Source organism: Dipodomys merriami, unplaced genomic scaffold (assembly GCF_024711535.1).
Source record: "Dipodomys merriami isolate MVZ:Mamm:240054 unplaced genomic scaffold, mDipMer1.0.p SCAF_37, whole genome shotgun sequence".
Lineage (NCBI taxonomy): Eukaryota > Metazoa > Chordata > Mammalia > Rodentia > Heteromyidae > Dipodomys > Dipodomys merriami.
This window is the reverse complement of record NW_027205270.1, coordinates 1,583,533-1,599,314: the sequence shown is the minus strand read 5'-3', so window position 1 is coordinate 1,599,314 and position 15,782 is coordinate 1,583,533. Positions and strand designations below refer to the sequence as shown.

General features: G+C 34.7%; 1 protein-coding gene across 3 annotated transcripts in view; it reads left to right on the top strand.

The window, feature by feature from the left end:
* Window positions 1-15,782, top strand: part of Exoc6b (exocyst complex component 6B) — a 522,886-nt gene that overhangs the window by 332,640 nt on the left and 174,464 nt on the right. For all 3 annotated transcript variants that reach the window (XR_011365308.1, XM_069988972.1, XM_069988970.1), the window contains one exon: window positions 4,307-4,448. Coding sequence is in view for 2 of the 3 variants with exons in the window: in XM_069988972.1 (XP_069845073.1) it covers window positions 4,307-4,448 (142 nt within the window). In the remaining variant the exon portion in view is untranslated. The remainder of the gene's footprint in view (window positions 1-4,306; window positions 4,449-15,782) is intronic.

The following is a 15,782-nucleotide window of genomic DNA, read 5'->3' as shown; positions in this document are numbered from 1 at the left end:
AATTAATTAATCAATTATGAGATTTTCAGTTAATCAATTAAGTGGAGGTATGGCTCAAGTGGAAGAGTTCCAGCCTTCAGTAAAAATACTAAGAAATAGAACCCAGTATCTGAGTTCAAGCCTCAGTACCAACCCCAACTGAAAAGAACTCTCCATACTATTCCTTGTAGTACTAGTTTGTTCATTCCTCTTTTTTTTAGTTGTGTGCAAAATGATATCTTAACATGTATACATGGCTAAATTGATCTATTACTTCCATTACCTTACATCTTAAGCATTTTATTGGTGAGAACACTTAAAGTTTCAGCACACTTCAAGTATATAGTATAAGGCTGAATTATATTCTGGTACATACATATCACATTTTCTTTATAGATTTATCCACTGATGACCATGTAAGTTGATTTGACACTTTGGCTATTCTGAATAAAACTTGGATAAACATGAGTGTGTAGATACTTCAATGACATACTGATTTTTATACTTTCTCTGGATATAGTCAGCACTCAGATTACTGAATGTATGGTAGATCTATCTTCAGTTTCCATATACTTCAGTGTATTTTCCATAGTAGCTATACTAATTTTCATTTTGCACCCACAGTGTACAAGTATTCCACATTCTTGCCAGTATTTGGTATCTTTCATCTTTGTGACAATAGCTATTCTAATAGTCATTATAAGTATGTGGTGGTATCTAATTGTGGTTTTAATTTGCGTTTCCCTGATGATTAGTGGTTTTGAGCATTTTTTTCCAAATAACCTGTCTTTTTTGAAATATCTTTTTAGGTCCTTTGCTCACTTTTTAATTGGTTTATCAGATGTAGAAATTAAAAGAAAGTACATTATTCTACTCATTTTGTTGACATTTTCTTCTCTGTAGAGGAGCCCCTTCATTTGAAATAAATTTTATTTGTCTGACTTTGCTTTTGTTACCTATGCTTTTATGGTCATTTACAAAATATCACAGTTCAGATGAGAGACATGAATTTTACTTGTTGGTATTTTGCTAAATACTTTTGCATTTATATTTATTAGAGATATGCCCTGCTTTCTAATTTTTTACATTGTAAGTGTCCTTCCTTGTTTGACTTTGATTCCATAGTAATTCTGAGTTCAGAAAATGATTTTGGAAGTATTAATCTATCTTCAGTTTTTTGGAAAAGTTTCAGGATTAGTATTCACTCTTTGAATGTAGGATAGGAATCACCAGTAAAGCCATTAATTAGGTCCTTGGCTTTTCTTTAGCAGATGCTTTTAAAATTATTGATTCAATCTGTTGACGCATTATTAGTCAATCCATATTTTTTCTTTATTTATAATTTAATCTTGGTGGATGGTATGTGTAGGAATTTATCCATTTCTTTTAGGTTATCAAATATGTTGGTGATTAATTGTTCAGAGCAGTCTCTTATGAGCCTTTGTATTTCCATTAGTTATAATGTTTCCATTTTAATTTCTGATTTTATTTAGTTATTTATCTATTTTAGTCTAGGTAAAGGTTCATTAATTTTGCTTTTTCAAAAAATACAAATCTCAGTTATAATTATTGAAAATATTTTTCTATTCTCTATTTCTGTTCTCATCTTTGTTTCCTTCCTTCTATTCATTTTGAACTTACTGTGTTCTCATTCCTTAATATATTTTGTTAAGTTGTTGCTTTGTAATTTCCTTTGCTATAAGTTTGCCTCTTAGAAAAGCTTTTTTTTTTGAGCCCTCCAAATTTTGGTATATTTCCATTTTCATTAGTGTCTAAGTAAGTAAATTCAGGTAATGCACATGCATGAATGACAGTGTAGTGTATCTTCTAGTGCAATGTGTTACGTGATATAAGTAGCATACTAAATGAGGAATGCCTAGGAAGTAAAGGAAAACAGAATTAGGGAACATGAATATGTATATATTTTTGATGGAAATGACCTACATGGTGAAAAGTAAAACAAGAATTTTCACTTCTCTCCCTATGAAAATAATGCCTGACTTTAAATGAATGTAATAAGCTTTCACCAGTTACTCCCAAAACTTAGAAAAATGCATCTAGACTGAGAAATAGTATGAATCATTCAGTTGCTTGGTAGTTGATTTCCAGTTTACATAGTTGATGTATATTATGTGTCTTGTAGTATATAAATATTGCAAATGCATGTAGAGGCAGCATGCAAGTTGTAAGAAACGTACTCATTACCCTACTCACTGTACAGTATTTTTACAATAAAAAATATATATATAAAAGCAAGTTATAAAAGGAGGTAATATAGAAAATTTAAAAGCATATGAAATAATACAGTATATTGCTCTGAGAGCACACTTGTCATAATAGTACTTGTTTTTCTGGTGTTAATGAATTGAATCTTGGGCCTTTCACATGCTAGGCAAGCACTCTATCACCCTCAGCCGTACTTTTATTATACAAAAAGATTATGTAATGGCAAAATGATCACTTCTGAGAAGAGGTAGAAAAATGACTAATGAAGTCATCAAGGAGCTTAACTGCATATAATGTTTAGGGAATACATCTTGGTTATGTGTATATGTTTCTGTTTGTTGAAACATTTCATAATTTCCAAACAGAATTCACTGACTAATTTGGGAACCAAGACTTTAAAACATATATGTACTTTTTTTTTCAGAGTAATTGATAAATTAAATATATATGTATTTCCATGTATATATTATTTCTACATGTATATTTCCATATATATGTATATATATGGAAAAAGTGCCTTATTTTTCTATAATGTGTAACATGGGTCTAGGACTAAGATTTAATACATAAACTAACTGTAAAGTACTTTGAATTCTTCAATGAAGACATTTAATTTTAAAGTTCATATTTTAAAAATGAAGAATTTAGCTGGGAACCAGTGGTTTACACCTGTAATATTTGTTACTTAAGAGATTGAGATCTCAGGATCATGGCTTGGAGCCTGCCTGGGCAGAGAAATGTATGAGACTGTTATCTCCAATAAACCAGCAAAGAGTTGGAAGTAAAACGGTGGTTTAAGTAGTGTGCCAGCCTTGAGAAATAAAGCTAAGGGACAGCACCCAGTACTGACACAATAAACAAACAAATAAATAAAAGATTTTGCAGTAATAGTTTTGAATATTTTCTTTCTTTCCTCATCTTTTTTTTTTTTTTTTTTTTTTTTTGCTGATCATGGGACTTGAACTCTGGGCCTGGGTTCTGTCCCTGAGCTCTTTAGCTCAAGGCGAGTACTCTACCACTTGAGCCATAGCGCCACTTCAATTTTTCTGGTGGTTAATTAGAGATAAGAGTCTCATGGACTTTCCTGCCTGGGCTGGCTTTGAACCTCAGTCTTCAGATCTCAGCCCTCTGAGTAGCTAGGATTACAGACATGCCACTGGCCCCTAGCTTGAATATTTTCTAATACAGTTAATTCTTTTAATTACTTTGTACTATTTTGCTTTTAATTATTTTTACATGTGATAAAGCATAAAATAGTAAATGCTGATTTGTAGATAAGATACTGTTATTTATTTATTTAAAAAAAATTTTTTTTGGGGGGTCCGGTTGTGGGGCCTGAACTCTGGGCCTGGGCACTGACCCTCAGCTCTTCAGCTCAAGGCTAGCGCTCTACCACTTGAGCCACAGCACCACTTCTGGCTTTTTTTCATTTTGCTTATGTGGTGCTGAGGAATCAAACCCAGGGCCTCAGGCATGCAAGGCAAGCGCTCTACCACTGAGCCATCTTCCCGGCCCAAGATACTGTTATTTATGTTTATATTTTAAGAATTCTTCCTGGAAGAGACTTTTTTTTTTTTTGTTTTGGTCCGGTTGTGGGGCCTGAACTCTGGGCCTGAGCACTGTCCCTCAGCTCTTCAGCTCAAGGCCAGTGCTCTACCACTTGAGCCACAGCGCCACTTCCGGCTTTTTTCTTTTTGCTTATGTGGTGCTGAGGAATCGAACCCAGGGCCTCAGGCATGCAAGGCAAGCGCTCTACCACTGAGCCAACTTCCCAGCCCCCTGGAAGAGACTTTTTGAAGTTTATTCTCTGGAATATATTTTTTTTTTTGCATTTTACTTAAGATTTTAAATTATCATTTGTCTCTTGTCAAATGTTTTAAAAGTGTGTCTTGACTACATATCTCCTGTCACCAAAGGTGATGGAATAGGTAGTTAATAAGATTAATCTTAGATGTTTTCATTCCAGTATTGTTTGGATACATAATGATATATCCCAGTGGTACCAGTATTATATTCTAGTACTGGCACAAAAAATGCTTTAAAATTTGTTTGCATTTTATTTTAATCCAGTGACCTGATGGCTTACATTCTTGTATTTTAGGGAAAAGTGGCACAGACTGCATGTATGTCAGCTTGCAAACATTTAGCCACATCCTTGATGCAACTTTTGCTGGAAGCTGAAGTAAGGCAACTCACCTTGGGAGCATTACAGCAGTTCAACCTGGATGTCAGTGAATGTGAACGTAAGACACTGAACTATCTCTTTACTTTTCTTACTTGGATTCTTTCCAGTGTGAAAAAGACATTTAGGTCTATGGTGTCCTTGCTTCTAATGATGGCAAGAAATTTCTGGATGAGAGATAATTTATAGGGCCTATTAGTGAGCTAATTTGTGTGCCCCAAATGGCCTAGACCATATTTAGAACTAAGAAGATCCCTGACCATAGGAAAGGTGACAATTTCTAGAGGGGTATAAGGCAGGTATTCATTTAATAGACACCATTAAATACTTGTTTGGTTTAGAGAAATCAAAAAATGCAGTCCCCAACTACTTTCTTGTATTTTAAAACTAGCTATATCTTATCTGCAAATTCTTACTCTAAAGTACAAAATAGTGTCCGCATTTATTAGTCTTCAAAAATATTTTTCTGTTATGGAGAACATAACTTTATACAAAATGGCTTAAAATGTAAGGTTTGATTTCCTCAAAAGGTAATCAGTTGCTGTTAGTTGTACTGTGACATCATTTTGGAACTGGGCTCCTTTGTTTTTTCTCTGTTATATTTAGAGTATTGATTTTTATTCTTATATTTATTATATTCAAAAATAGCTACATTCAAAACACTAAAAACTGAGTAGCTTTACCTCTTCCTTCTATTACATAAATAAAAATCTACTATGGCACAAACAATATAAATGAGAACGTTTCTCAATGCATATACCAGGTGTGGTGGGGCACATCTGTAATGCTAGCTACATGAAAAGCATAGTTAGGAAGATTGCAGTCTTAAACCTCAGTCATAAACACTAGACACTATCTGACAAATAACTAAAGGCAAAAAGAGTTGGGGGCATAGCTAAAGTAGTAAAGCACCTCCTTGGCAAGCTTTAAGTCCTGACTTCAAACCCTACTATTGACAAACATTCTTTAATATCACCACTATAATCCACACAGTTTTGATATGTTATTTTTAATTTTTATTTAGTATTTTGAAATTGGTCTTACATTTTCTTCTTTGATCTTTTTTGCTATTTAGGATGTTTACTTCCCAAACACTTAGAACTTTTTTATAGATATTGTCTTATTCTACATTTCTGACTTACTTTTTTTGTGGTTAGAGAACATATTTTATATAATTTTAATTATGATAAATTTGTTTTATGACCTAGACTTGTTTTTATGGCCCATAAATTTTTTTATTTATTTTTGTTGTTATTATAAAGGTGATAAATGGAGGGGTTACAGTTACATAAGTCAGATAAAGAGTACATTTCTTTTTGGACAATGCCACTCCTTCCTCTGCTCTCTCCCAGTTTTTCCCTCTTGTTCCTGCTTACAAATTGTATAGTTCATTTTCAACATACTGTCTAGTGAGTACCACTGTTGCATTTGATTAACCTTTGTTCAGTCATTTCTGTGTCCCCCTTACTTATTTACATGACCCATAAATTTCTTGGGACTTTTAAATTTTAATGTATATTTTTTATTGTAAAGATACTATACAGAGGGGTTACAGTTGCATGAGTAAGGTAATGAGTGTATTTCCTACGGACCATTCTTACCCCCTCCTTTGTGTTTCCCCTATAATCCCTTCCCTCCCCAACTCCTCCTTCCCTGAAGTTGTAAAGTTCGTTTTCAGAATAGTATCTTGTAAGTCTCATTGTTACAATAGGTCAGCCTGTATCCTTATTTCAGCATTTTGTTATTTCCCTTTCCCTCTCCAAATTAGAAAAATGTATATACAAGATGCAAGGTACCGGAATCAAATACAGTGAAAACAGGGCTGATACCATGGGGGAAGAACATGCAAGAGAAACAAACAAAAAAAATCACATAGTACATTATAAGTACATTAAAAAGAACAGCAACGAAGATAAAAACCTCTTGTGTCCCTGTCTTGGGGTTCATTTCACTTAGCATCATCTTTTTGGGGGGGGGTCGTGGGGCTTGAACTCTGGGCTGGGGCGCTGTCCCACAGCTCTTCAGCTCAAGGCAAGCACTCTACCACTTAAGCCATAGCACTACTTCCAGTTTTCTAGTGGTTTATTGGAGGTAAGAGTCTCACAGACTTTCCTGCCTGGGCTTTGAACCGCGATCCTCAGATCTCAGTCTCCTGAGTAGCTAGGATTACAGGCATGAGCCACCGGCGCCCAGCCTTTAGCATCATCTTATATGGTCATATGTTCATAGCTTTTGACCTTTTCTGCCTGTCCTAGACATATACTAGTTTTTGGAAATAAGGGAAACCATGGGACCTATGTTTCTTTGGGCCTGGTTTACTTCACTTAATATAAAGTTTTCCAAGTCTTTCCATTTCCTAACAAATTGGGTGATGTCATTCTTTCTGATGGAGGCATAGAATTCCATTGTGTGTGTGTGTGTGTGTGTGTGTGTGTGTGTCTGTGTGTGTGTCTGTGTGTGTGGATGTGGATATATTTATATATATATTGCATATATATATAGTATATATAGATATATATATAGATATAGATATCGAGCACAATTTCTTGGTTTATTCATCTACTGAGGGGCATCTTGGCTGGTTCCATATCTTAGGTATGGTAAATAATGCTGTAATCAACATAGTTGTGCTGGTAGCTTTAGTATGGGCTTGTTTGTGATCATTTGGGTAAATGCCCAAAAGTGGGATTACTGGATCATAGGGGAGCTCTATGTGGAGTCTTTTGAGGAACCTCCATACTGCTTTCCAAAGTGGTTGAACAAGTTTACACTCCTACCAACAATGCAGTAGGGTTCCCTTCTGTCCACATCCCCTCCAGGATCTGTTGTTATTAGATTTCTTGATTTCTAAGTGGGGTGAGGTGGAATCTCAATGTTGTTTTGATTTGCATTTCTTTTATGGCTAGAGAAGTTGAGTATTTATTCATCTGTCTATTGGCCATTCTTACTTCATTTCAAAGAAGTCTCTCTTTAAGTCTTTAGCCCACTTATTAATCGGACCATTGTTTCTTTGAGGATTTGTTATTAGGGGATTTAATTTTTTTGTTTTAAGTATAATTTAGATATGAGACCCTTGTCTGTTGTATGGCTAGTGAAGATCTTCTCCCCATTCGTGGGCTTTCTGTTGATCTTGGTAGCTATGTCCTTTGCTATGCAGAAGCTCTGCAGTTTCATGCAATCCCATTTGACCAACCTTTGTTTGATTTGTTGTGTTTCTGGGTCTTTATTTAGAAAATTTCAGCCGGTGCCAAGGAGCCCTAGAGTTTCTCCTATTCCTTCCTATAATTCTTGGGACTTTTTTAAAAAGCAGTTTAATAAATGCTTCATTTGCATTTGGGAAAAATACATCTTTTGTTGTCACTATGTGGTCATGTGCTAGTCAACTAATAACCCTGTTCAGGCTTTCTATATTGTTACTGGTTCCCTCTGCATATTCTACCACTTGTTGAGAATACTTGAAATCCTTGTTTATGTTCATAGATTTCAATTGCTTAGATTCATTTCTATTAGGTTCATTTATTTTTAGGTCCTGTAAATATATACAGGTACACATAGGACTTTCAATCTTCATGATACCTTGACAACATTATTATTATATAATAGTCCTCTTTATCCCTAAATAGTCTTTCTTTTTAAAAAGTAACTTACTTTCTGTTATTTCAATATAGTCCTGCCTAAATTTCTTATGTTTTGTTTTTACATAAGAATATTATTTTCTTTCCTAACAAAAATTTTAAAAGCATAATTATGGGTATAATTTAAGATCTTGAGAGATTCAAGAGTATTACAAGTTTGAGGCCATCTTGGACTACATAGTAAGGCTGTCTCAAAAACAGCAACTATTTACACAGCACATAATTCTCCAGCATTTCTTTTCAATTCAATATGACAATCTGGTTTCAGCTAGGTTTATTTGACCCTTTGTATGGGAGTTTCAATCTACCACTTGTTTTCTAGCTTGTCCCATGGTTCTTCTTTCATTGTTTTCCTTTAAATTAATCATATTTTTTTCATTTTATATGATTTATGTAACTCTAACACTGAAATTTGTTTACTATTAGATCTGTACTGCACATCTTATTTAACAAGGAATATCTTAAATAATATTATACTATTTTGCAGTAATGTAATAATCTTACAGAAGTATACTTATAGAAGTATAGCTTTCTTTCCCTCTCCCTTATTCTTTGGGCTGTTATCAGACATATTACACTAGACACCTATCTCATAAATATGTCCAGAAGTGACTAAAAGCCTATTTTATAATTATTATTTACTATATCCCCATTCTTCAGACATTCGTGTAGATGTAGATTTGCATCTGATATCATCTTTGTTTTGTAGGAACCTCCTTCAATGTATATCATAATGCAATTTTCTTGTTAAATTTCAAAAATTATTTTTCTTACTGTATTTTTATTTTTTCTTTCTATTGGAAAGGTACTTTCTTTGGACAAAGAATTCTAACAGTTTTTTTTTCTTTTGAATACTTTGAAGATTTCTTTTTTAAAATTGTGTTTTATTTTCTTTTAGTTGGTATACAAAGGAGATACAATTTCACACATGAGTTTATAAACACAATGCATCTTGATGGATTTCTTTACTTTTTACTGTAGCATTGTTCATCACTGTTTTGCAGCAATTTCTTTATAGTGTGCTTTTTGTGGTATTATTTTCAGGTTAAATATAGAATTTATTGAGCTGGGATACTTTTCATTAAATTTTATTCAGTATTTTAACCATTACCATATCTTCAAGTAAAAATTTCTTTCTCTCTCTCCTTTTTTTTTGCTAGTCGTGGGGCTTGAAATCTAGGCGCAGGTAGTGTCCCTGAGTTCTTCAGCTCAAGGCTAGCACTCTGCCACTTGAGCCACGGTACTACTTCCAGTTTTCTTGTGACTAATTGGAGATAAGAGTCTCACAGACTTACCTGCCTGGGCTAGCTTTGAATCACGATCCTCAGATCTCAGCCTCCTGAGCAGCTAGGATTACAGGCATGAGCCACCGGCACCCAGCTTCTTTCTCTCTTCTGAAAGTCCCTTTGCAGTTATATTTTTAGACCAGGTCACATCATCTTCTAGTTACTATTGGTCTATTCAGTGTACTTTGTTTTGAGTGGTAGAAAACATATCTTCAAATATCATGAAGAAAAACTTAGAGAGGAATAGGTTTTCTTCTTTAAAGAAAGAAAACCAATCTCTTCTGCATGTATTTCCAAGTCCGTGGTTCTAATGCTTTCTCTCTGTATGTACCATGAAGTCAATGGGTTCTTGTTAACTTAAAAACCGAGTCATAGATGGGCACTGGTCTGTAATCCTAGCTACTCAGGAGACTAAGATCTCAGGATCTCAGTTCAAAGCCAGCTCAGATAGGAAAGTCTGTGAGACTTATCTCCAATAAACCACCAGAAAACATGAAGTGGCACTGTGGCTCAAGTGGTAGAGTACTAGCTGTGAGCTGAAGAGCTGAACAGAGTCATAAATCTAATCTATTCCTAATTTATTTTAATTAATTTTTTTAGTATCATTCAATTGCCTTCTCATGGTGCTCATTTCCTCTACCTTTTGACATACAGAATGTTACTATAGTAGCTATTTTAAGAGTTCTATTCTACCATTGCTGGGACCAATGCATTTTTAGGTCTAGTTCCATGATTTATTTTTTCTCTGGTTATGGGTGGTATTTTCCTATTTATTTGCATTTCTTGACTTTGTCTTTCAATTCCTGACACTTAAAATGTTGATATTCAGTGTTGTATTTTACTGTGTCCTTTTTATATTTTTAGATTTTTGCTTTTATATGCATTTAATTTACTTGGAATTAGTTTGATACATTTGAAGGTCTTGTTAAGCTTATAATAGCAGCCTTTTATCTAGGTCTCATTTAACCTCAGTGTTAAAGGAAAGCCTTTTGGAATATTCTTTCAACTCTCACTAGTGGGAACACCATGTGCCCAGACCTATAAGAGGTTCAGAGTATTTGTTTCAGTAATTATAGCCTTAGACTTAGGAAATTTCTTCCCAAACAAGTGCATATATGTTATTATGCCATCAAATGTCCCATGGGACCCTTCTGTACTTTTCCTTTGTGTTCAGTTTTGCAGTATCTTCTTCTTTAGTACTGTCCTGCAAATTGTCTTCTTCTTTAGTACTGTCCTGCAAATTGTCTTGGTCTCCTGGACTCTATGTAGCCTTTACCTTTTCAAATCAGTAGGACAGCCATATTCTGGGGTTTCTCTCTTTTCATGCTTTATATTATAGAATAGAAAAATCCCTGCAAAGTATTACTGAATTTGTTGTCTGTCTCTCAGGACTATAGTTGTGGGATTGCCTCTGTCCAAGGTCTAAAAATATTCTTTTCAATGCCTGGTTTAGTTCCAAGATTTTTACCATTGAGAAGAGTCTAGGATAGCTAGTAGCAAAATCAAGTATCTTGTTTTTAAGGCTTTTTTTTAGATTTCCATTTCTCATTACAGAGATAATAAGGGAAAAAGAAAAGTGTAAAAATAAACACACTGTAATGTCACCACTTAGAAACAGGCAAAATGTCAGAGGTTTTCCTTAGGCAGGATAAAACACCTTAGTAACAGAACAGCTTCTACAAGCAGTCTACTAGATTCCTTGCATCTGATTACTATAGTTTCACATTCTTCTGTCTTAACCAGTCATTTACTGGGAGAAAGAAAACAGTAATTGGCTTGGTCACTTTTAATAGCACTGAGTATATTGAGTATAAAGGTATCCTTTCTAGAGGTGAAGAAAAAGTAGAACCTGGTTCTGTTATAAAGAAATGGAACAAGGATATTTACAGGGATAGACATCTATTAAATAGCAGTAGTAAATCAGTAAGATCTGATGAATGATTGAAAATGACTGTGACTAGGTGACTTCATTTTTTTTTTATATATAAAGCTGAGATGAAGTAGGATGAAATGATGCTCCTTGAACAGGAATGATTATCTGAGAACAGTGAAAAGAGAGAAAAATGTCCATCTTATGGCCTAATACTGAAGTGTATTTTATTTAAAAGAATAAACTCCTGCCAAATGCAGTGGTACTATAATCCTAGCTACACAGGAGCCTAAAATCTGAGGATCACGGTTTGAGATCAACCTGGGCAAGAAAGTCCCTGAGACTCCTATCTCCAAGGGACCACAAAACAAACAAACAAACAAAACCAGTGGAATAGAGCTGTGGCTCTAGTGGTAGAATACTACCCTTGAGAAAAAGGTTCAGGAACAGTGCCTGGGCCCTGAGCTCAAGCTCCAGGACTGGTATGTTCCCCCAACTCAAAAAAAAGAATGAACAGAACCACGGCATTTATGGGGAAGAACTAGCTTTTAGTAAAGGCTAAGAGATAGAGAGATCATTTAATGAATAAATAGAAGCATAAACATGCTGGACACATGTAACTATTTTGAGGGGGTTTCAGAGAAACATTTTATTTATTTATTTATTTATATTATTTATTATTATCTGAAAGGCCACTTGGTCTTTGAATAGCATTCAGACTTAACTTGAAGATAACAGTCTAACAGTTGAAGTGCCTGACAGTACCACCAATAACAATTATATCAGCAGTAAAAATTATCTTTTCCATATATTGTAAAGCCCTCAGGTTCATTGATTTAGAATTTAATGTTTCATTTCTGATTGGCAGTAATTTGTCTGTCAAGAAACTTTCTATGGACATTCATTTCACTTCAAAAGAAAGAACTCTATTCTGTGTCTTTCTCTATACCACCCCCCTCTTTATTTTCTTTAAATGCTCAATGGTCTATAAAAGAAAGTTAAAGAAATGATACATAAAATTCAAGTAGCTATACAGAGGCGTACAAAAGCAACCTTAAGTGACAAGATAATTAACACTTTCATCTTTCCACCCAGTGGTGTGTATGAGATATTTTTTTCTCTTTTTGCCTGTAAGTCCTTGGAAGAACTGCATAGGTCCTGAAATAAATCAAATTCTGGACAAGATAAAATGTGAATGTACCTTGAATATGTGACTCTGAGGCTGGGCTGCCACTTGTGCAGAGGATTTTATATAATCTACCCTGAGTTTGTGACATTTGCCTGGAATAGTCATTGAGAACACTGTTTTTTTAGACTCAGTTTCACAGAATAGATTCCAGCCATCACTTACTTTTTTTTCTTTTTTTCTTTTTTTTATGTTTATCATGGGGCTTGAACTCTGGGCTTGGATGCTATCCCTCAGCTCTTCAGCTCAAGGCAAGTGCTCGAGTGCTCTACGGCTTGAGCCATAGCGCCACTTCTGGTTTTCTAGTGGTTTATTGGAGATAAGAATCTCAAGGAGGGCTGGGAAGGTGGCTCAGTGGTAGAGCACTTGCCTTGCATGCTCGAGGCCCTGGGTTCAATTCCTCAGCACCACATAAGCAAAAAGAAAAAAGCCAGAAGTGGCGCTGTGGCTCAAGTGGTAGAGCGCTAGCCTTGAGCTGAAGAGCTGAGGGACAGTGCCCAGGCCCAGAGTTCAGGCCCCACGACCGGACCCAAAAAAAAAAAAAAAAAAAAGAATCTCAAGGACTTTCCTGCCTGGGCTGACTTTGAGCCCTGATCCTCAGATCTCAGTCTCCTGAGTAGCTAGGATTAAAGGTGTGAGCCACTGGCGCCCAGCTCATCACTTACTTTTCATTGGCAAATTATTTAGCCCTTTATACCCCTACTGATAAAATAGGATGATAACAATTCCTAATATTGTAGATAACATTAGAATTCAAATAACTAATGAAAACATGTATTTCATTGACTGATAAATATGCATTAATGCTTTCATTCCATTATCAGAGCAGTAGTAGTAGGTAATATATATCTAGCAACTCTCAGCAAGTCTGTTGCAGACTACTAGAACTTTTATCTATAGTTTGGGAATGTTAAGTTTGACAATACTCTTTAATTTGTAAACTTGCTTTGTAGTAGTTTTTTTGTAAACCTTGTGTGGTTTCTCTAAAAGGTATAATCCCAAACTGATATTTTTCTCTCAGCTTGTTGCTTTTGTAAGAAATTAATCAGTTAGCTTAACTGTTCTGTAAAGATGGAACTACCACAAAAGATATCATTATCTAACAGGAATGTTGTTAAATAATTCTCACTGACTGGCTACCAATCTAAGAAGTAGAAGTTACTTGAGAGGCATAAAGAAATTATCCTTTTAAAAATTGACAGTGAACTCTAGGTTCTTTTACTTTATCAGAATTTCATTTTATATCTCCATTTGTTTATATTTTATATTTGATTTTGATTATTGAAACACTGCATCTCTATAAGAAAACTGGGTTTTAATCACCAGAAGATCTTGATTGCTGAATATTTATTTCCTTGATTAAATCTTTAAGGTAGTATGATGTTCAGTTTATGTTCAAAATTTTCTGAGTTTTCTTTTAATTATACTTAAGGAAATCTAGATTTATATTCCTACTCAATTTCTTATTATTATCAGTTAGTAATCTTTTCATTTACTCAACAAATAAAGATAGTGCTCTTACTCTGCAGAATATCTTCCTGGACAGTGGAAATTAAGTGGGTTATAATGAGGTGGGCACTGGAGGCTCAAGCCTGTAACCCTACTTACTTGGGTGGATGAACAAAAAGATTGCAATTTAAGGCCAGCCTTAGGAGAACTGTTTATAAGACTTTTCAAAAAAAAAAAAAGTAAAATAAGGCTGGAGCAATGGCTGAAGTACCAGCCTAGTAGGCACAGGGCTCTGAGTTCAAATCGTAGTATCACAAAAAGGGGGAATGTATATCATGAATTTTAACTAAGAAAGTAACTTTATTTGTATTTTCAAAGGAACTCTGCATTTATTTGGGAGCCTTAGAGAATAAGATTTAGAATAGATGACACATGCTGTTATCCATAATAGACATGATTTGGGAATTTCAGAATATATCTACATGAATCCATAGGAGTAAAAGAATTAACAATTAATTTAACTCCCTCTAGTGATATACTAGAAGTGCTAATCCTTTTCATTTTTTGTAGTGTTGTTATAAAATCTAATGATGTGATACATGTAAATGAATTGGAATTAATTTTATTATGTTCATTTCTTTATCTATCTGCCTTCATTTGTTTTCTTAATTTCTTTTCTGCATTCACTTTACTGATTGGCTATCAAATCAAGTATGGCTTATAGTAATTTCAGTTTCAGTTATCTCATTAACACCCTAAATTATTCAGAAGCTTAGTACATTAGAAATATAACAAGGCAAAAACAGAGCATATGTGCTTGTAAGGAAAAAGGTAATTTTCAATATCATTGTTCAGGCCTATGGATCTTTTGCATAGAAGAAGCTGGGTTACTGCACAGAACGTAATTATCCAGTTTTCTTTGTTCTTTGTTGGTTGGTTAAACTGGGCTTTGATTTACTATTGCTAAAGGGACAAGGATCTCTAAATTTCCATATTTCAATTCTTTTTTTGTGTGTGTCAGTCGTGGGACTTGAACTCTGGGCCTTGAATTTGAACTCTGGGCCCGGGCACTGTCCCTCAGCTCTTCAACTCAAGGTGAGTGCTCTACCACTTGATTCAGTGCCACTTCCGGTTTTCTGAGTGGGTTGTGGGAGATAAGAGTCTCATGTATTTTTCCTGCCCAGGCTGGCTTTGAACTGTGATCCTCAGATCTCAGCCTCCTGAGTAGCTAGGATTATAGGCTTGAGCTCCCAAAGCCTGGCTTATATCACAATTCTTATCATGATAGCTTTAGTCTACAAATCAGTAAACAAATATGGAGAATCTTCCTAGAACTTTGGAAAACACAATCAAAGTACTTTCATGGTCTGTCTCAGCGTGCATGATATAAAATAATGACAATTTGTCACTTAACTTTCTAGTCCTGATTGAAAGACTAGGTTTTTCTTTTTCCTGCCTTCCTGAAAAATTTTATATGTATGTCAGCACCTAAGATCTACTGAGAAATTTGAACATTTCTAGCTCTTTGTACATATTCTCTAAAATTATTGGCTAGCTGCAAGTCTCTTTGTGGTATAGTTGGCTCTTAGTGTATATTAATCAGGAAACCTTAATAGACTTGCTTGTAGTCTTTCCATTGGGACTTGTAAACTAGGATTCTTTATTGAGAGATCCCATTGAATCCCTGGTAGCAGGTCCAAATAATTACTGCTTACACTATGCACTTTCTCCAAAACCTGAGCCCTCCTATCTTTGCCCTTGTAATTCTATGTAGCAATTGGCTGTGTTCAGTCACTCTCCACAAGTCTCTCTTTAGGCTTTGGGCTCTAGACATTCCCAGTGTTAAAGAGAAAGAAGAAAGAATTCTTAGGATTCTGAAAAGAAATAAGAAAGCATATGTACATTTGATCTACATTTCCATTTTTGTTTTAAATACAACCAAGCCACAGCTAAAACTATGTCAGCCTTG